This window comes from Oncorhynchus mykiss, chromosome 23 (assembly GCF_057628025.1).
Source record: "Oncorhynchus mykiss isolate SJ-2025 chromosome 23, ASM5762802v1, whole genome shotgun sequence".
NCBI classification, from domain to species: Eukaryota; Metazoa; Chordata; class Actinopteri; order Salmoniformes; family Salmonidae; genus Oncorhynchus; species Oncorhynchus mykiss.
Window position 1 is genome coordinate 17,545,671 of NC_143044.1, and position 21,639 is coordinate 17,567,309.

The 21,639-nt window shown below is 42.7% G+C and overlaps 1 protein-coding gene across 1 annotated transcript in view; it reads left to right on the forward strand.

Moving 5' to 3' along the window:
• The window catches only part of LOC110502511 (glutamate receptor ionotropic, delta-1), a 457,066-nt gene that overhangs the window by 344,473 nt on the left and 90,954 nt on the right, over nucleotides 1-21,639 (forward strand). Inside the window, exons 6-8 of the mRNA XM_036960054.2 lie at nucleotides 10,592-10,765; nucleotides 14,422-14,583; nucleotides 20,454-20,573. Of these exons, the coding sequence (XP_036815949.1) occupies nucleotides 10,592-10,765; nucleotides 14,422-14,583; nucleotides 20,454-20,573 (456 nt within the window). The remainder of the gene's footprint in view (nucleotides 1-10,591; nucleotides 10,766-14,421; nucleotides 14,584-20,453; nucleotides 20,574-21,639) is intronic.

Genomic DNA, 21,639 nt, shown 5'->3' on the forward strand with positions numbered 1-21,639 from the left:
TGTTTATTTTACAATAACAAATATTTGCCAAAGGTTATGTCAAGCCCTCTTCACAACTGTCATGGTGTGTTTGGACCATGATAGTTCGTAGGTGATGTGGACACCAAGGAACTTGAAACACTCAATCCGCTCCACTACAGCCCCGTCGATGTTAACAGGGGCATGTCCACGATCAGCTCCTTTGTCTTGCTCACATTGAGGGAGAGGTTGTTGTCCTGGCACCACGCTGCCAGTTCTCTGACCTCCTCCCTATAGCCTGTCTCATCGGTGACTGTTGTGTCGTCAACCAAACTTAATGATGGTGTTGGAGTTGTGTTTGGCCATGCAGTTGTGGGTGAACAGGGAGTACTGGAGGGCACTAAGAACACAGTGTTGAGGATCAGCGTGGCAGACATGTTGTTGCTTACCCTTACCACCTGGGTGCGGCCCGTCAGGAAGTCCAGGATCCTGTTGCAGAAGGAGGTGTTTAGCCCCAGGTTCCTTAGCTTAGTGATGAGCTTCGAGGGCACTATGGTGTTGAACGCTGAGCTGTAGTCAATGAACAGCATTCTCACATAGGTGTTCATTTTGTCCAGGTGGGAAAGGGCAGTGTGGAGTGATATTGAGATTGCGTCATCTGTGGATTTGTTTTGGCGGTATGCGAATTGGAGTGGGTCTAGTGTGTGAACCATGACTAGCTATTCAAAGCACTTCATGGCTACCGACGTGAGTGCTACGGGGCGGTAATCATTTAGCCAGATTATGTTCACTTCCTTGGGCACAGGGACTATGTTGGTCTGCTTGAAACAAAGGTATTATAGACTCGGTCAGGGAGAGGTTTAAAATGTCAGTGAAGACACATGCCAATTGGTACACGCATGCTTTGAGGACACGTCCTGGTAATCGGTCTGGCCCCGTGTCTTTGTGAATGTTGACCTGTTTTAAGGTCTTGCTCATATCGGCTACCGAGAGCGTTATCACACAGTCATCCAGAACAGCTAGTGCTCTTGTGCATGCTTCAGTGTTGCTTGCCTCGAAGCGAGCATAAAAGGCATTTAGCTCATCTGATAGGCTCGCATCACTGGGCAGCTCGCGTCTAGGCTTCCCTTTGTAATCCATAATAGTTTTCAAGCCCTGCCACATCCGACGAGAGTCAGTGCCAGTGTAGTATGATTCAATCTTATTCCTGTATTGACGCTTTGCTTGTTTGATGGTTCGTCTGAGGGCATAGCAGAATTACTTATAAGTTTCCTGATTAGTGTCCGCTCTTTGAAAGCGGCAGCTCTAGCCTTTAGCTCGATGCGGATGTTGCCTGTAATCCATGGCCTCTGGTTGGGATATGTACATACCCTCACAGTGGGGACAACGTCATCGATGCACTTATTGATGAAGCCGATGACTGAGGTGGTATACTCCTCAATGCCATTGTATGAATCTTGGAACATATTCCAGTCTGTGCTGGCAAAACAGTACTGTAGCGTAGCATCCACGTCATCTGACCACTTCCATATTGCGCGAGTCACTGGTACTTCCTGCTTTAGTTTTTGCTTGCAAGCAGGAGTCAGGAGGATAGAATTATGGTCAAATTTGCCAAATGGAGGGCGGGGGAGTTCTTTGTATGCATCTGTGTGTGTGGAGTAAAGGTGGTCTAGAATTGTTTTTCCTTTGGTTGCACATGTGACATACTGGTAAAAATGTCCCCGGCCACTAGAAGCGCCACTTCTGGATGAGCATTTTCTTGTTTGCTTATGGCCTTATAGAGTTGGTTGAGTGCAGTCTTAGTGCCAGCAACGGTCTGTGGTGGTAAATAGACAGCTACGAATAATATACAGTATATGAGAACTCTCTTGTTAGATAGGGTGGTCTACAGCTTATCATAAGGTACTCAGGCGAGCAATGCCTCGAGACATCTTTAATATTCGACATCACTCACCAACTGTTATTGACAAATAGACACACAACTCCACCCCTAGTCTTACCAGACATAGCTTCTCTGTTCTGCCAGTGCATGGAAAGACCCCGTCAGCTCTACATTATCCGTGTCGTCGTTCAGCCACGACTCAGTGAAACATAAGGTATTACAGTTTTTAATGTCCCGTTGGTAGGATAATCTTAATCGTAGGTCATACATTTTATTTTACAATAATCGCACTTTAGACAGTAGGACCGATGGCAGTGGGAGTTTACTCGCTCGCCTATGGATTTTCAGAAGGCAGCCCGAACTGCACCCCCTTTTCCTCTGCCTTTTCTTCACGCAAATGACAGGGATTTGGGCCTGTTCCCAGGAAAGCAGTATATCTGTCTCGTCTGACTTATTCCAGGTCGCAGTGAGTAGTAAGTGTTCTGATGTCCGGAAGTTATTTTCGGTCATAAGAGACAGTAGCAGCAATCTTATGTACAAAATAAGTAAAAAAAACAAGTTATACACAATGCAAAAAACAAACAAAATATCACAGTTGGTTAGGAGCATGTAAAACTTCAGCCATCCTCTTCGGCGCCATCTTAATGTTTCGTCCCTAAGTATAGTCCTTAGCTGTGGTATATTTAAGCAATATATATGTGTGGTATATGGCCAATATACCATGGCTAAGGACTGTTCATATTCCTTAGTCATGGTATATTGACCATTGTAAACTTGGTGGGTTGAGCTCTGAATGCTGATTGGCTGAAAGCTGTTGAATATGAGACCGTATACCACGGGTATGACAAAACACTTATTTTTACTGCTCTAATTATGTTGTAAACCAGTTTATAATATCAATAATAATAAGGTTTGTGGTATATGACCATTAGACCCCGGCTAAGGTCTGTGTCAGGCACTCCGTGTTGCGTCGTGCTAATGAAAGGTCCTTAGCCGTGGTATATTGGCGATAAACCACACCCACACGTGCCTTATTGCTTAAATATACCACAGCTAAGGACTGTTCTTAGGCACGGCACAGCCCTTAGCTGTCGTACATTGACCATATACCACAAACCCCTGAGGTGCCTTATTACTATTATAAACTGGTAACCAACATAAATAGAACAGTAAACAAGTATTTTTGCCTCATATCCATGGTATTTTGTCTTATCAGCAATCAGCATCCAGGACCCAAACTACTCGGTTTATAATATGTAATATATAACAATAACTCTGAATAGCACCACCTCCTGCTAATGCTTCTGCCTCTGTAAGTGACAAGCTATAAAGTTCCACACTGTTTCGAATGCCCCATGCAGAATGACATTGTGAGTGCTATGTGTTGTGACAGGGATGTAGGCAACCGTTTTAGCCAGGTAATCTCCAGGCCTTGTGTTCTCCGCCTGTGTGTGTCCCTGGTCCCTCGGATGCCTTTGAGCCAGACATGCTGTCATCAGGAGAGGAAGGGTTATCTCTGTCTGTTCTCGGCCCCCTGGGCCTCAGCGTTAACTAGGACATGGAGGCAGCAGGGAGGTCTCATGTCTCATTCATCAGCCACCACGACCAGCTGTGATAATCTAAATCAAACCAAATCAAATTGTATTTGTCACATACACATGTTTAGCAGATGTTATTGCAGGTGTACTGAAATGCTTCTGTTTCTTCCTCCAAGAGTGTAGTAATATCTAACAATTCACAACAATACTCACAACCTAAAAGTAAAATCATGGAATTAAGGAATATATAAATATTAGGATGAGTAATGTCAGAGTGGCATAGACAAAAATACAGTAGAATATAATACAGTATATACTTATGAGATGAGTCAAGCAAAAATATGTAAACGTTATTAAAGTGGCCAGTGATTTTAAGTCTATGTATATCGGGCAGCAGCCTCTAACGTGCAGAGTTATGTAACCGGGTGGAAGCCGCCTAGTGATGGCTATTTAACAGTCTAAAGGCCTTGAGAAATAAGCTGGTTTTCAGTCTCTCGGTCTCTGCTTTGATGCACCTCTCTACTGACCTCGCCTTCTGGGTCATAGCGGGGTGATGGCAGTGGCTCGGGTGGTTGTTGTCCTTGATGATCTTTTTGGCCTTCCTGTGACATCGGGTGCTGTCGGTGTCCTGGAGGGCAGGTAGTTTGCCCCCAGTGATGTGTTGGTCAGACCGCACCACCCTCTGGAGAGTCCAGCAGTTTTGGGCAGTGAAGTTGCCATACCAGGTGGTGATACAGCCTGATACAGTGGTGATACAGTGATACATCTGTAAAAGTTTGTGAGGGTTTTAGGTGCCAAGACATATTTCTGTGTCGTCAGTGATATGTACCCCGAGGAACTTGAAGCTTTTCAACAGTTCCACCGCGGTCCCGTCGATGTGGATAGGGGCATGCTCCCTCTGCTGTTTCCTGATCAGCTCCTTTGTTTTGTCGACATTGAGTGAGTGTCATGCCTGCGCCCGCTCTCCCCACTGGCGCTCAAGGGTGCCAGGCTGCCCAGCACTACACACTCCTGCCACCATCATTACACACACCTGCTTCCCTCGTCACGGGCATCAGCGATTCATTGGACTCACCTGGACTCAATCAACTGTGTCATTACCTCCCCTATATCTGTCTGTTCCCCAGCTCTGTTCCCCGCTTCTGCATTAATTGGCGTTTCTCGTTTTGTCTTACCCGGTTCTGAAGCTGTTCTTGTCCTGTTCCATGTCTGTGCAATATTAAATATTCACTCTTCGTACCTGATTCTTTACTCCAGCGTTGTTTCTTACAGTGAGAGGTTATTTTCCTGGCACCACAATCCCAGGGCCCTCACCTCCTCTCTGTAGGCTGTCTCATGATGGTTGGTAATCAGGCATATTACTGTTTTAGCATCTGCAAACTTGATGATTAAGTTGGAGGCGTGCGTAGCCACACAGTCATGGGTGAACAGGGAGTACAGGAGGGGGCTGAGCACGCACCCTTGTTGGTGCCCCTGTATTGAGGATCAGTGAAGTGGAGGTGTTGTTTCCTACCTTCAACACCTGAGGGCGGCCTGTCAGGAAGTCCAGGACCCAGGTGCACAGGGTTTGGTTCAGACACAGGGCCCGAGCTTAATGATGAACTTTGAGGGTACTATGGTGTTGAATGCTGAGCTATTGTCAATGAACCATATTTTTACGTACATATGTATTCCTCTTGTCCAGATGGGATAGGGCAGTGTGCAATAATCAAATTGAAGTGGGTCTAGGGTGTCAGGTAAGGTAGAGGTGATATGGTCTTTAAAGCCTCTCAAAGCACTTCATGATGACAGAATTGAGTGCTACGGCGCGATAGTCATTTAGTTCAGTTGCCTTTGCTTTCTTTGGTACAGGAACAATGTTGGACATCTTGAAGCAAGTGGGGACAGCAGACTGGGACAGGGAAAGATTGAATATGTCCGTAAACACCCCCGGCCAGCTGGTATGAGTGGCTAGGGATAACGTTTGGTCCGGCAGCAAGGGTTAACGCGCTTAAATGTCTTACTCACTTCGGACACGGAGAAGGAGAGCCCACAGTCCTTGGTAGCGGACCAAGTCGGTGGCACTGTGGTATCATCATAGCTGGCAAAGATGGTGTATAGCTTCTCAGGAAGCAAGATGTCCGAGACGTGACTGGTTTTCCCTTTGTAGTCTGTGATTGGCTGTAGACCCTGCCGCATACGTCTCATGTCTGAGCCGTTGAATTGTGACTCCACTATGTCTCTATACTGACATTTTTCCTGTTTGATTGTCTTACGGAGGGAATAACTACACTGTTTGTACTGGTTTGCGCTTTCAGTGTTGGTGTTCTACAGTCACTGTTGAAGAAAGTCAGAGCAGAATGGGTTCTTATGAAGTTTAACTGGTGAGAAAGGCAATGATAGGAGAGCTGAAGTAGAGAATGGATGGACAGGAGAGAGAAAGAGAGAGAGGGAGAGAGAAAGAGAAGAACTGAAAAGTGTTGAAGAATATAAACAATGGTGCCAAGTAAAAGAGATGGATTGCTTCTTCAATCTTCAGCAATTGTTGATAACAATTTTGGACAGTCTTCCACTTTTTGCAATACAAGACAGGATCAGTTACCAATCGTTGATTGATGTATGAGGGAGGGTGTAACAAGGTATTCTTCTCTCTAAATCATCAGCCAAACCACACAGAGGGGGGTGGTTGACACTGTTTGCTCTATATGGATGGATGACGGAGTCAAACAGGATTAGTTTTTTCTACAAAAAGAGAGGAGGTGACACCTGAGTCTGTGTGTGATGGATTAGAGGGAGGCGCGTTGCGTGACAGCCAGAGTCAAGAAGAACAGGGATGATATGACTGATTTTCCATGGTAACCACCCGCAAAATGTTTGAATAGAAACAGTTGTTGACACTATATGTGAAACAGCAGCAGGCACGGTGGAGGAGAGAAATAAGACACATTACACTACCCAAAGACAGGATTAAAAATGTTTGATTAGGAATGTGTATTTTACATTAACATAGTGAGACAAAAATCAGTAGTAAATAATCTGTCAGAAATAGACAAGCACTTTATAGTTAATCATAGTAATGTTTGCTCTATCACATAGGCCTACTTTAATTACCCACTACTTTTGAGCTGCACAATATATATGTTGATCTGTTATAATTACAGCTATCAAATAATTAAAATAAGTAATTGTGATTATTCATATGATTTTTGTAGCTAATCATGATAAATCGCAATTTTATAATTTGCTCAAATCTGTCCTAAAGAAAGATGTTTCCATTTAAAAAGCAATGCATTGAGTTACAGGCATACTATGCTTTGATTGTAATGTTTATGAACTGTAGGTCGACTGCCTCTTATCAATATTCCTGAGGTTTAACAGTTGTGTGCACAAACACACACATACTGTTAAAGCTTCAAGCATTCTAGATTAGTGTTCTCCCAATTTCTGACTGCAGGGTTGGCTACAGGAAAAAAAAAATGGCTCCATGGATACAAAGAACAAACAGATCACAGTGTGACAGTGCCACCCCCCCGCACGTACCTTACCTGGTTGACTGGGGTGCCGGCGGTGGATGGTGGATGGCCATGAGGGCTGGGTTCAGGATGTCTCAACGGGGACCCAGCACCTCTCCTCCGGGCCATGACCCTCCCAGTCAACCAGGTACTGGAAACCCCTGCCCCGTGGTCGAACACTTGGGAGACGTCTCACTGTGTACCACTGATGGCCATCGATGACACTGGGAGGAGGGGTGGGACTGGAAACAGAAGACAAAGGGCTGTGAGACACGGGCTTCAAAATCAAATCAAATCAAATGTATTTGTCACATACACATGGTTAGCGGATGTTAATGCGAGTGTAGCGAAATGCTTGTGCTTCTAGTTCCGACAGTGCAGTAATAACCAACGAGTAATCTAACTAACAATTCCAAAACTACTACCTTATACACACAAGTGTAAAGGGATAAAGAATATGTACATAAAGATATATGAATGAGTGATGGTACAGAGCGGCATAGGCAAGACGCAGTAGATGGTATCGAGTACAGTATATACATATGAGATGAGTATGTAAACAAAGTAGCATTGTTTAAAGTGGCTAGTGATATATTTGACATCAATTCCCATTATTAAAGTGGCTGGAGTTGAGTCAGTGTGTTGGCAGCAGCCACTCAATGTTAGTGGTGGCTGTTTAACAGTCTGATGGCCTTGAGATAGAAGCTGTTTCTCACTCTCTCGGTCCCAGCTTTGATGCACCTGTACTGACCTCGCCTTCTGGATGATAGCGTGAACAGGCAGTGGCTCGGGTGGTTGTTGTCCTTGATGATCTTTATGGCCTTCCTGTGACATCGGGTGGTGTAGGTGTCCTGGAGGGCAAGTAGTTTGCCCCCGGTGATGCGTTGTGCAGACCTCACTACCCTCTGGAGAGCCTTACGGTTGTGGGCGGAGCAGTTGCCGTACCAGGCGGTGATACAATCTGACCACGACTCCATTTTGTTGCTCCCATTCTATCGACAGAAACTAAAACAGGAAACGGCCGTGCTCAGGTCTGTTCAACGCTGGTCCGACCAATCTGATTCCACGCTTCAAGATTGCTTCGATCACGTGGACTGGGATATGTTCCGGATAGCGTCGAACAACAACATTGATGTATACGCTGATTCAGTGAGTGAGTTTATTAGCAAGTGCATCGGTGATGTTGTACCCACAGCGATAACTAAAACGTTCCCCAACCAGAAACCGTGGATTGATGGCATCACTCGCGCAAAACTGAAAGCGCGAACCACTGCTTTTAATCAGGGCAAGGCCACCTGAAACATGTCCGAAAACAAACAGTGTAGCTATTCCCTCTGCAAGGCAATCAATCGAGAGCATCCTGTCGGGCTGTATCAGATGATGAAATATTGCCGCTCCAGAATCTCCCATATGTGTTCAATTGGGTTGAGATCTGGTGACTGAGATGTGCGCAGGCGCACACAGACACGCACACACACACAGGTGTGGTTCGTATGTTAATTAATAAGCAATTAACTAACCATGATGCTTAGGATCATGTATAAAAATGATCAGTTGTCCATTATTTTGGCTACCATGGCTAGAAGAGATCTCAGTGACTTTGAAAGAGTGTTCTCAAAGGAGCATAGGGGGTTTCATGTGTGTGTGTCTCAGTCACCAGATCTCAACCCAATTTCACTCCTATGGGGGATTTCTTAGACAGCATTTCATCATCAACAAAACATCAAATTATGGAATTTCTCATGAACGAAGGGTGTTGCATCCCTCCAAAATAGTTCCAGAAACTTGTAGAATCTATGTCAAGGCACGTTGAAGCTGTTCTGTGGTGGCCCAAAGCCCTATTAAGAAACTTCATGTTGGTGTTGCCTTTTATGTTGGCAGTTACCTGTATGTGTCTACTAGTCAGAGCTAGCAGATTAGCAATGGTAGAGGCAAGTGATAGTGTGTGCTGTTGGGGGGAGGGAGGGAGGGTAAGATGGCTAGATAAGAGTACAGTACCTCCTAGTCCTTCTCCAAGTCGCAGAGCTTCTCAGCATACATGTCTAAAGCTTAAAAAAGTGTTTTAACTCCTAATTAAATCTCTATGGTGATCACCAGGATTTCTTGATTTATATATCATGATAGATTAATAACGTTGACTGAGCGGCATATTGAGGATAATTTAGCTGTCAGACAGGCTTGATTTGATTAATGTATTTAGAGGATGTGTGCAATTGAAATACATATTTTTGGTTTCCATGCTTAAGTAGGTCACCTCAGGGCAGCAATAGGAGCTTTGGTAGTGTTTTCCTCCCAAAGTGTATGTCCACACTGAATGCATAAACAGCTGATCTCCTGAACACATTCATTCAATCTGATATGCAGCTCTGTAATGATGGCTTTGACCTGCACTGAAATTGTATTATACAGTAATACACAGTCCAGAATGTTAGTCACACACTGTGTTAGAGTGCCACCAGACTAATCAACAAACTCAAAGGGTACCCCACCAACGTTCTTCCCCTGCATACCAAAACGTGTTCTCTCCACATTAAAATATGAAGACCTAGCACTTAATGCTCTGTGCTTTTCCTTCAAACTACTCGCTTATGTCTTGTTAGCAAAATGGCTCCATCAAGGTCACCGCAGGGTCAAGTGATGTCACAGCAGTCATCTGTGGTGGAACGTTCTAACAGGTCAAGACAGGAAGGACAATCCTGGAAGTGAGGTCATAACTAAATGAATCCTACAGCATATTCCACCCGGTTAATGCACAACAGCACCTCATGAATATCCATTATTTCCAGTTGACTGGCTGTTTGTATGACTCATAGTGTAGTGTTTCTGCTGTATAAAAATTGAGGTGCCTCTTTCTAAAAGCAGTAAAGCACACACACTACTGAATTATCCATGAGGTGTGGTGCTTGTTGCATAACAGTTATGTATTTCTAAAAGGAATTGATAAGTTTGGACATTAAGATAAATAGGGTGAAAGGGCCAAGGAGAGTGAGATAAATCGACACAAAGGGAAAATGAAATAGAGGGAGAAAGCGAGACAGACAGACAGCTAACGAGAAACATAGGCAGGGAGATGGAACGTCTGAAAGAGAAAAACAAACTTGGACAGATCGAAAGAGAGAGACAGAGAGATAGATAAACACAGATAAGTTTGACCCGTCAGTTGTCTCATTACTGTGGTGTTTGATCCGAGTGCTGGTTGTCTGTCACATCAACATTGACCTCTGTCCTGCTCCTGAGTCAGACCAGCAGCTCTAGGTCTCATCGCTATTGATCTGACCGTTCACAGGTCACCCCCTGTCTGACCCTGAACGCATTCCTCTTATCCATCACCCTTGCCTGCATACATGAGTAGGGACGTTCCTATCCACAACTTTATGGTGTACGTTCTGGGATTCTAAGAAATTGAAGGAGAGTTTTTACTTTGTCAATTTTCCAAAGGAACTGATAGACATCGGACATTAGTGATGATCCCCAATCCATTTTCAGCTGAAAATTAATTGAAATCCTGACCTTGAGAAGAGTGTTTATTGCATGTATTTCTTAATGTGTATATTGATTAATCATATTTAGTTGTCACACAAACTGTACCTAGTCCTATAATTCCTATGTGAATCCACAGCTCAAGACAAGTTCATAGTGGGAATTTACAAAGCAATTCTTAGATTTATTTTATGGTTTTGACCATGAAGCCTCCCACCCCACCTTCTCTTTTTTTGTCGCAGGAGGTGAGTGACACAGAAATCATGGAGCTGGTCCACAGTTCGTTGGGCCGGATGACCGTCATACGGCAGATCTTCCCTCTGTGGAGAGACACCAACATCCGGTGCATGAGGAACAACCACCGCATCTCCTCTCTGCTCTGTGACCCCCAGGAGGGCTACCTGCAGTCCCTGGAGGTCAGTGTGAAGGATAGGTCTTTATTACTCTGTTTGACCATCAGCCCCGTCACCACCCTGTCATCACCGTAACACTGTATCCACACCATCACAGAACGCTTTGTCATTCACCCAACATCACCCCATATATTGACAAGACATGACCATAACCATGACAAAAGCATTTCTGAAGGTCGGCAAGAGCGATTTGCCTGTCAGCGCTGTCACAACATTGAACATCATCATCATTCTAACACTGTCATTTCCTTTACACATCCCTCCAATGTTAAACACATCAGTCTGTCACCATCACTATTCTGACACAGGAACACAGATTTCTAATGTTAAAAATGACTTAGAAATGTTCTCCGTAGTCATCTAGTGTGCAATGACCGTGACTTACTATTCCAACTCCATAGCTAGCATAGAACAATGTTCAGGACAGATGGTAAAATCATGTGGTATTACTTTAGACTTTATCTCTCAATTATTAATGTGAAGAAAGGTGAAGCACAAGTATTTGTAAGAGAGAAAAAAAGCACAGGCAAGTGCTTTTCTTTTCTGATTTAGACGTGTTACCTGTGCTGGGTAAAGCACTGGCCACTTACACTGGCCACTTATACCCTTTCAAATCATGATCATGATACGTTAGTACACCAGACCCTTCTTTCTTAGGATTCATCAAGTGATGCATAAAGCCTTAAGTACACCAGCCAGACCATCATAAAGCTTTAGAGAAAACAAATGCTTTAGGTGTTGTATGTGGACATTTCCTTCTCTTCACGGTGATGTATCCTAAATCGGTATACAAATGTATAAAAATGCAATATCCTTCTTTAAAAATGTGGGTATTATTCTAAACACTGGTTATTTTTATATAGAGTAGAGTTCAGTAGAGTCCAGTACAGTATAGTACAGTACAGTACAATACAGTGTACTCAACACTAGTGTGCTCTACTGTGTACTGTACCGAACTCTACTGTACAGTACTCTACTAAACTATACTTTTCTTTACTGTACTGTATTTTACTGTGCTGTACTGTACTGAACTATACTCTACTTTTCTTTACTGAGCTGTACTTAACTATACTGTCCTGAACAAATTTTTGAACCCAACTGTGGTTTGTTAATACTATGATTTCCCATTGTACCCAATTTAATTGCAGAAATTCCATTACCGATCTTTCGGAAAAATTCGTTAACGATTTGGTAATGGAATTTCAAGTTTTAACCACTTAATAATTCATAAAGAAAATTGATATCAGTAAAAACACTATACCTAATTGATAGGTCTACCTTTTAAGTTCTGTGAACTTTCATTATCCTCCCTCATGAGGGAGATGTGGGTTTTTGGTAATGGAATTTCAAGGCCCAGGGCAAAGTTTCTTAAACCTACAGAAGACAGAAAAATGTATCCAAAACTAAATATACAGTGCCTTCAGAAAGTCTTCACACACCTTGACTTTTTCCAATTAATTAAAAATTAAAAGCTGAAATGTTTTGAGTCAATAAGTATTCAACCCCTTTGTTATGGAAAGCCTAAATACATTCAGGAGTATAAAAGGCTTAACAAGTGACATAATAAGTTGCATGGACTCATTCTGTGTGCAATAATCGTGTTTAACATGAGTTTTTGAATGACTAATTCTCTGTACCCTACACATACAATTATCTGTAAGATCCCTCAGTCAGACAGTGAATTTCAAACAAAGATTCAACCACAAAGACCAGGGCGGTTTTTCAATGCCTTGTGAAGAAGGGCACATATTGGTAGATGGGTAAAAAGAAAAATCATACATTAAATATCCCTTTGAGCAGTGTTTCCCAACTGGCGGGCCGAGTGGTTTTATTTGCCCCCTTCAGGTTCTCTGATAAAAAATAAAAAAATAAAACAACATACATTTTTTGGGGGGACATACAATACTTTAAAAACACCAGGAAATCAGCTCCAAGTGATTTCCACCATAATCGGTAGTCCCATAATTCACCTTTCAGCAGGACAATAACCTAAAAGACAAGGCCAAATGTACGCTGGAGTTGCTTACCAAGATGACATTGAATGTTCCTGAGGGACCTACTTAGTCTTGACTTAAATAGGCATGAAAATGTACTGCAAAACATGAAAATGGCTGTCTAGCGATGATGAACAACCAACTTGACAGAGCTTGAAGAATTGTAAAAATAATAATGTGCAAATATTGTAAAATCCAGGTGTGGAAGGTTCTTAGAGACATATCTAAAACGACTCACAGCTGTAATCAATGCCCAACGTGATTCTAACATGTATTGACTCAGGGTTGTGAATGAATACTTATGATATTTATGTATTTCATTTTCAAAACATTTGCAAACAATTCTTTAAAAAAAAAATTCACTTTGTCATTATGGGGTATTATGTGTTGATGGGTGAATTTTTTTTATATTTAATCAATTTTGAATTCAGGCTGTAACACAACTAAATGTGGAATAAGTCAAGGGTTATGAATACTTTTTGAAGGCACTGTAAGTGTTGATATTATTTCTCAGGAGTCTTTACTTTAACATTATTGTGTTTCTGGTAGATGTTTTCTAAGACCCATTTTCCATCTGTTTGACCAGAAATCAAAGCCTTTGCTTATTCCACGTTTTTAGGAAGGAAAATGGTTAAACATTTATATATGCCCTCATTTAAAAAAATATATATAAATGTGGCTTTCTTTTGACACCCAATTTGACATGCTCTTATGAACGTCACATGTTGTTGCTCATGGGTCCTTTTATATGAAAATGACCTAGTGTGTTTATGTTTGAGCTAACTTTTTAAAAAATGTATGCATTTTGTAAACTCGATTTACCACCGTCACATTCATTTCAACTCAACAAGTGTGTTTTCCTCTATAACCAATATGACCATGTGGATTGAATGTCCAATTGAATCCTCTATGAAATGAGGAAAACAATAATTGTACATGTATTGATCTCATGGTGAACCATGATAGAATACAGGAACAGAGATCTGAGGAATGGTGTCCTTCAGCAAATATTTCTCCTTGTGTCATTGCTGTACCCTGCCATTCATACATGCCTTTGTTGGTGTATATCGAAAGCACGCTTTGGACGTAGGCAATCCATTGTGCCTATTTTTATTCCAAATGAAAATGCCAGGGAACGTGTTTGGGCTTCTCTTTCTCCAGTGGTCCTTCAATAAATCACAATCACAGTTTCCTACAGACAAGTTAGAAAAGATATACCGTGGGTGTAATTGTGAAATATGCTCTGTGGCATTTCAACAGACATGTCTTTTTCTATCATTAGAAAATTTGAGGTTATCTTTCATATCTCTCGTCTGTAACTTAAAAGTGGTCATTGCAGTGTCAGACTGGGTGTTTACTGTTCCCCAGGTGTCAACCACTATGGGTCTGTTTCTCCCTTTCATTCTGTGGAAATGCTTATTCCCTACTGAGCAATTTATTTCCCCTGAACCTCACAGGGGCAGAGGCAGAGAGGAACCACTTTTGTGTTGGTCTTGTAAACTTTCACAAGGTTCAACAATTGATTTTGAGCATCTCGTTTTAGCTCCAACAGTTTTGGGGTGTTTTTCCCTGCCAGATCTCAAACTAGTTCATTACCTGCATGACGCTGCTGATTCTGCTCAAAACCTTTTATAGAAGATGTTTTATTGTGTTGTTTCTCCCCAGGTCTCCAACTTGTACCTGTATGACAGTGTGCTGATGCTGGCCAACGCCTTCTACAGTAAGCTGGAGGACAGAAAGTGGCATAGCATGGCTAGTCTGAACTGCATGAGGAAGTCCACCAAGCCCTGGAATGGAGGCTGGTCTATGCTGGACACCATCCAGAAGGTAGGACACAGACTAACTCATATGGTGTCTTAATGGATTCCTTTCATTTTTTTCACATGTAGCTCAACTCTTTGAATACAGATGTACAAGGAGAATGATTTAGTATTTTGTGTTTAGATTCAAGTTTCAAGTTTTATTTGTCATACGTGCAGGATTTACATGGTATACACCGTCAAACTGAATGCTTCCATGCAGTCTCCTTGGCATGCCAATTTTCTTCAGCTGCCTTAGGAAGTAGAGATGCTGTTGGGCCCTCTTGACAAGAGTGGTGGGGTTGTTGGTCCATGTCAAGTGCTCGGTGATGTGGGCGCTGAGGAGCTTAAAACTGCTGACTAATGCAGTCCCTTTGATGTGGATCAGTGGGATGATCCTTCCTCTGCTTCCTGAAGACAACAATCAACTTTCAGGGCTCCCGAGTGGCGCAGCGGTCTAAGGCACTGCATCACAGTGCTAGAGGCATCACTACATCACTGACCCTGGTTCGATCCCAGGCTGTATCACAACTGGCCATGATCGGGAGTCCCATAGAGCGCCCCGCAATTGGCCCATCGTCGTACTGGTTAGGGTTTGGCCGGCGTAGGCCGTCATTGTAAATAGGCAAGTCTGTTAAGAACAAATGCTTATTTAAATATAGGTTAAATAAAAATGTAAATCCTTTGTTTTGCTGACATTGAGGGAAAGGTTGTTGTCTTGGCACCACAATGCCACTTCACTTACCTCCTTCCTATAGGCTGACTTGTCATTTTTGGTTATCAGGCCTACATCCTTGGTATCATCAGCCAACTTGACGATGGAGTTGGTGTCGTGCAAAGCCACGCAGTCATGGGTGAACATATGGAATACAGCAGACGGCTGAGAACACACCCCTGGGGGGGCCCTGTGTTAACAGTCAGGGTTGAGGAGGTGTTGTTGCCAATCCTCACAGCCTGTGGTCTTCCCGTCTGGCCGATAGTAATTTGGTCATGTCACCTTGTTTTTCTTGGGCACTGGGAGGATGGTGGTCTCCTGGGACAGAGAAATGTTGAAGATGTCAGAGAAAACGCCCGCCAGCTAGTCAGCACACACTCTGAGGACCTTTGCCAGGGATGGCATCTGGGCTGGTGTCTTTGTGAGTTTTCACTCTCTTGAAAGTTTTCCTCACGTCAGCCTTGTATAGCGAATGCACCTGGTCGTCCAGAGCACAGAGTATCTTCCTGGATACCTCGAAGCAAGCATAGAATGTGTTAAACTCGTCTGGGAAGGAGGCTTAGGTAGGCACCACACAGCTGGATTTCCCTTTGTTGTCCATTATTGTCTGTAGTCCTTGCCGCATGCGTCACGAATATGAGTTGTCAAACATCAATACAAGTTTGCTCTGCACACAACTGAGTAATTGAGGTTTGTTCTGTTGACATTGAATGCTGCAGTACGTAATCTCCGTATGGTACGGATATCTCCGTTCATCAAAGGTTTTTGGTTGGGGTTTGTCCGTATTGTTATTGTGGGTACAACATCATCAACACATTTCCTAATGAAGCCTGTGACTGACGATGTATATTCTTCAATGTTGATGTATGTTTCTCCTTGGTGGATGAATCTTTGAACATATTTCAATCAGTATTCTCAAAACAATCTTGCAGCATTTGGTCTGCCTCCTCTGTCCAATGACTCACTATTCTCTGTGTTGGTGTCTCCCTGTTGAGGAACAGAGAGATGTGATCTGATGGTCCAGCAGGTTGTTTCTTCTTGTGGGGCAGGATACATTTTGCTGATAATTGCTTGGTTAAAATCACCCACGACAATAAAGACTGCTTCCGGGTGAGACGATTCTTGCTGGCTAATTATATTGTACAGTGACTTACAGGAGCAATTGCGATATGCCTTGCTCAACGGCACATCGACAGATTTTTCACCAAGTCGGCGCAGGGATGCGGGCCCAACGCTCTTAACCGCTATGCTACCGACCGCCCCAAATCGCGTGAACAGGAGCTTGAGATGTTTTCAATCTCAGTCCACCGGGTATTGTTGATGAGGAAACACACACCTCCCTCCTACTCTTACCAGAAGCTGCCTTTCGATCCATACGGAAAATGGAAAAGCCATCTGGTTGAGTCAAGTATATCTTCCGTAAGCCATGTCTCTGTAAAAAACAAAGCCACAGCATTCCCTGATGTCCCTCTAAAATTGAGGCCTTCCTCTGAGTTCATAAAAAAAAATCCAGCGATTTCACATTTTAGCCTTCAGGATACTAGAAAGAGGAGGCCGTATAGCACATCTTTTCAGCCTAGCTTGGAGTCCCCCTTTCCTTTCTCGGCTTCATTCACCAGCATTGCCTTCGGTCATCTTGGTTTATCCAAATTAACAAATTAGAACAAAATGTACTTGATTGCATCAATTTATAGGCTGTGATTAAACCCTTCATGAAATTAATCATTTAGAAATTAACAAAAGTGTTTTTCTTAAAATATTGAAAGAAAAATGGACCTATTGTATGACTAATTGTTTTCTTATGAAGTCATGATGACACTGCCTTGTTGACTAGTCATGATTTCACTCTACTGCTCACCATTCCCTGAGAAACCAGATGATTTTGAAATGTTTTACGTACTTTGCACATCATCTAATGGACATCACTTTGCACCAGGCACCTGCACGGATAGGGCTCTACCTGTGCAGAGCACATGCCCCTTTGCCCTTCCACTCTCCCAAGTGCCCTTTTTGGTGGTGGTATAGTTTCCCACAAAATGTTTTTTTTGTATGCATTTTGTATCATGGTTGTTCGGAATCCACTACCAGCTAGTCGTTGTCAAGTTCACCACCCCCCTCCCCGTCCATTGGTTGCATCTGATGATCTTCCATGTACTGAGCTTGTGCGCGCCTGTTTGCGACTTTTTCCCAGTCTGTTCAGTATGGTGGTGTCCAAACAGGCTTGAGAGATGCTGTCACCGGTCGAGTGTGTGTAGCTAGCTACCTAGTTTAAATATCAACAGTACTGCCACAGCAGCATAACATTTGATTAACACTTGATCACACTTGATTTAGCCTACATCATCATCAATATTCAGTCTAGTTGGCTGATATGTACAGCAGAGAGAGGCAGAAATACATAGAGAGTAAAGGTCTTCACGGGTCCATTCCGAAATGGATCTGGGGCTTTCCCACCTGAACCCGATATGCATAAATAAATAAAAAATTATAATTTCGAGACTCGTTCCCGAACGGACCCAAGGACAACTAGACCCGTTCCGTATAGACCTGGTCCGGACCCAGACAAGATGTGATCTGAGTCAGGAAAGCAGCTACTTTATTTTTGGGTATTCGGGTACAGATGGATCCGTGAAGACCTCTAATAGAGAGATAAATCACAATCAGTAAAATATATTGAGCTAATTTACTAAGCAGATTTACTAGCAAAAAAACACGTTTTTCATTTTGAACCCCTGCCCCCTTGAAGGTCTGTGCACGGCCCTGCTTTGCACCCCTTTTTCTACAGTAGATGTTCTTATCAGCACATGTTCCTGTCGTTGACCTAAAATCAATGGTCTGTATAGAAATTGAGCTGGTAAGCTTGGTGGTCCAGCTAGTTGGACCATACAGTGCATTCAGAAACCATACAGTGCATTCAGTGCATTTTGCTCATTTATAAAATATAGAAAACTGAAATATTGCATTTACTTAAGTATTCAGACCCTTTACTCAGTAGTTTGTTGAGGCACCTTTGGCAGCGATTACAGCCTTAAGTCTTCTTGGGTATGACGCCACAAGCTTGGCACACCTGCATTTGGGGAGTGTCTCCCATTCTTCTCTGCAGATCCTCTCAAGCTCTGTCAGGTTCAATGGGAGCATCACTGCAAAGCTATTTTCAGGTCTCTCCAGAGATGTTCGATCAGGTTCAAGTCCGGGTTCTGGCTGGGCCACTCAAGGACATTCGGAGACTTGTCCCGAAGCCACTCATGCATTGTCATGGCTATGTGCTTAGGTTTGTTGTCCTGTTGTAGGTCCTGAACGCTCTGGAATAGGTTTTCATCAAGGATCTCTCTGTACTTTGCTCCGTTCATCTTTCTCTCGATCCTGACTAGTAACTCAGTCCCTACCGCTGAAAAACATCCCACAGCATGATGCTGCCACCACCATGCATCACCGTAGGGGTGGTGCAAGATTTCCTCCAGAATAATGCTTGGCATTCAGGCCAAAGAGCTCAATCTTGGTTTCTAAGAGTCTTTTAGGTGCCTTTTGGCAAACTCCAGGAAGGCTGTCATGTGCCTTTTACTGAGGAGTGGCTTCTGTCTAGCCACTCTACCATAACAGCCTTTTTGCAGGAGTACTGCAGAGATGGTTGTCCTTCTGGAACGTTCTCACATCTCCACAGAGGAACTCTGGTGCTCTGTCAGAGTGACCATCAGGTTCTTGGTCACCTCCCTGACCAAGGCCCTTCTCCCCCGATTGCTCAGTTTGGCCAGCTCTAGGAAGAGTCTTGCTGCTTCCAAACTTCTTCCATATAAAAATGGAGGCCGCTGGGTTGTTGGGGACCTTCAGCACTGCAGACATTTTTTGGTACTCTTCCCCAGATCTGTGCCTCGACACAATCCTGTCTCGGAGCTCTACGAACAATTCCTTCGACCTCATTGCTTAGTTTTTGCTATGACATTCACTGTCAGCTGTGGGACCTTATTTTGACAAGTGTGTGTCTTTCCAAATCAATTCCAATTAATTTAATTTACCACAGGACTCCAATCAAGTTGTAGAAACATCTCAAGGGTGATCAATGGAAACAGGATCCACCTGAGCTCAATTTCGAATCTCATAGCAAAGGGTCTGAATGCTTATGTGCATAAGGTTCTGTTTTTATATTCGCAAACATTTCTAAAAATCTGTTTTCGCTCTTTTATTATGGGGTGTTGTGTGTAGATTGTTGAGGATCATTTTTTTATTGTATCACTTTTAGAATAAGGCTGTAAACATTTTTGGAAAAGTAAAGGGGTCTGAATACTTTCTGAATGCACTGTATAAGCCATATAGTATGAGTTTATAAAGTATCCTTTCCATATCACCTCATATAGATGCATCAGCATTTGGATGCATTTGTACTCCGTTGGCACTCAAGCGTAGGTTGCGTTGTAGTGTACTTATTTAAAATGTGGACACAGACATGTTCAGCAATCAACTTAGATGATTGCTGAACATGTTATAGACCACTCAAAGCATATTAGAGATTTGAGCTTTCCTCAGTTCCTGCCTTTTAAGGAGTTTGTCCTAGCCACTGTGCCTCTGCCTCTGCATTGTTTGCTCTTTGGGGTTTTAGGCGCAGGTTGACATTCATTTTGGTGAGTCTTGTCCTGAAGGCAGAACTGAGCGATTTCCCCTTAGATAGGCCAGATGCAAAGTCAAAATTGACTACATTGTAAAAATGTATTAAAACAAAAATATGCTTTTTGGTCTTAATTTAGGATTAAGGTTAGGCTTTGAGCCAGTAACAGAAAAGGTTGCTGGATCGAATCCCCGAGATGACAAGGTAAAAATCTGTCAATCTGCCCCTGAACAAACCCACTGTTCCCCGGTAGGCCTTCATTGTAAATAAGAATGTATTCTTAACTGACTTGCGTAGTTAAATAAAGGTTACATTAAAAAAATACTAAAATAGTGGTGTGGTTAAGGTTAGGTTTAAAAACTGATTTTATGACTTTGTGTCTGTGCCAGCTAGTAACCACTCTGCAGAGCTGCCTCCAGAACAAGAATTATATAAAAAAAACACTAACCTGCATTTGTTTTATGCTGGGTATCTGTACAGCACTTTGGGACAACTGCTGATGTAAAAAGGGCTAAATAAAATGCATTTCATTGATTGATTAGAAACCACTTAAAGTATCCTTGTTATTATGCTGTTGCCATAGAGACGGATCACCGGGTTAACAGGAATGATGGACTTCCGTGCCGAAGGTTCTAACTCCCACGTCCAGTTTGAGATCCTGGGGACCAGCTACAGTGAGACGTTTGGGAAAGATGTCAAGCGGGTGAGTCAATGTTGAACAACGCAAATGGACATCCTGTTTTATTCACAGCTTTTTTCTGTTATTGATCAATTGTGTTTCGGTACATGCAAGAACATATGCAATCATGGGCACAATGTGTATTCTAACTGTGTTTAGTAGTTCCAAAAACATCCAGTGAGTATTTACAGAAATACTCATCATAAATGTTGATGAAAATGCAAGTGTTATACATGGAACTTCAGATAAACTTCTCCTTAATGCAACCGCTGTGTCAGATTTCATAAAAGCTTTACCGAAAAAGCAAACCATGCAATAATCTGAGTACGGCGCTCAGAGACCAAAACAACCCAAACAGATATCCGCCATGTTGGAGTCAACAGAAGTCAGAAATAACATTATAAATATTCACTTACCTTTGATAATCTTCATCACAATGCACTCCCAGGAATCCCAGTTCCACAATAAATGTTTGTTTTGTTCGATAATGTCTATAATTTATGTCCAAATACCTCCTTTTGTTAGCGCGTTCAGTTCACAAACCAAAATTCATGATGCATGTTCACTAGGAGCAGACAAAGTCAAAAAGTTCTGTTACAGTCCGTAGAAACATGTCAAACGAAGTATAGGATCAATCTTTAGGATGTTTTTAACATAAATCTTCAATAATGTTCCAACCGGAGAACTCCTTTGTCTGTAGTAACGCAATGGAACAGAGCTTGCTCTCACGTGAACGAGCGTCATGAGCTCATGGCACTTTGCCAGAGCCCTGACTCATTCCCCTCTCATTCGCCCCACTTCACAGTAGAAGCATCAAACAAGGTTCTAAAGACTGTTGACATCTAGTGGAAGCATTTGGAAGTGGAATATGACCAATATCCCACTGTATCTTCAATAGGGAATGAGATGAAAAACGACCAACCTCAGATTTCCAACTTCCTGGTTGGATTTTTTCTCAGGTTTTTGCCTGCCATATGAGTTATGTTATACTCACAGACATCATTCAAACAGTTTTAGAAACTTCAGAGTGTTTTCTATCCAGTGCATTCTATCTATCCATATACAAATAATATGCATATATTAGCAACTG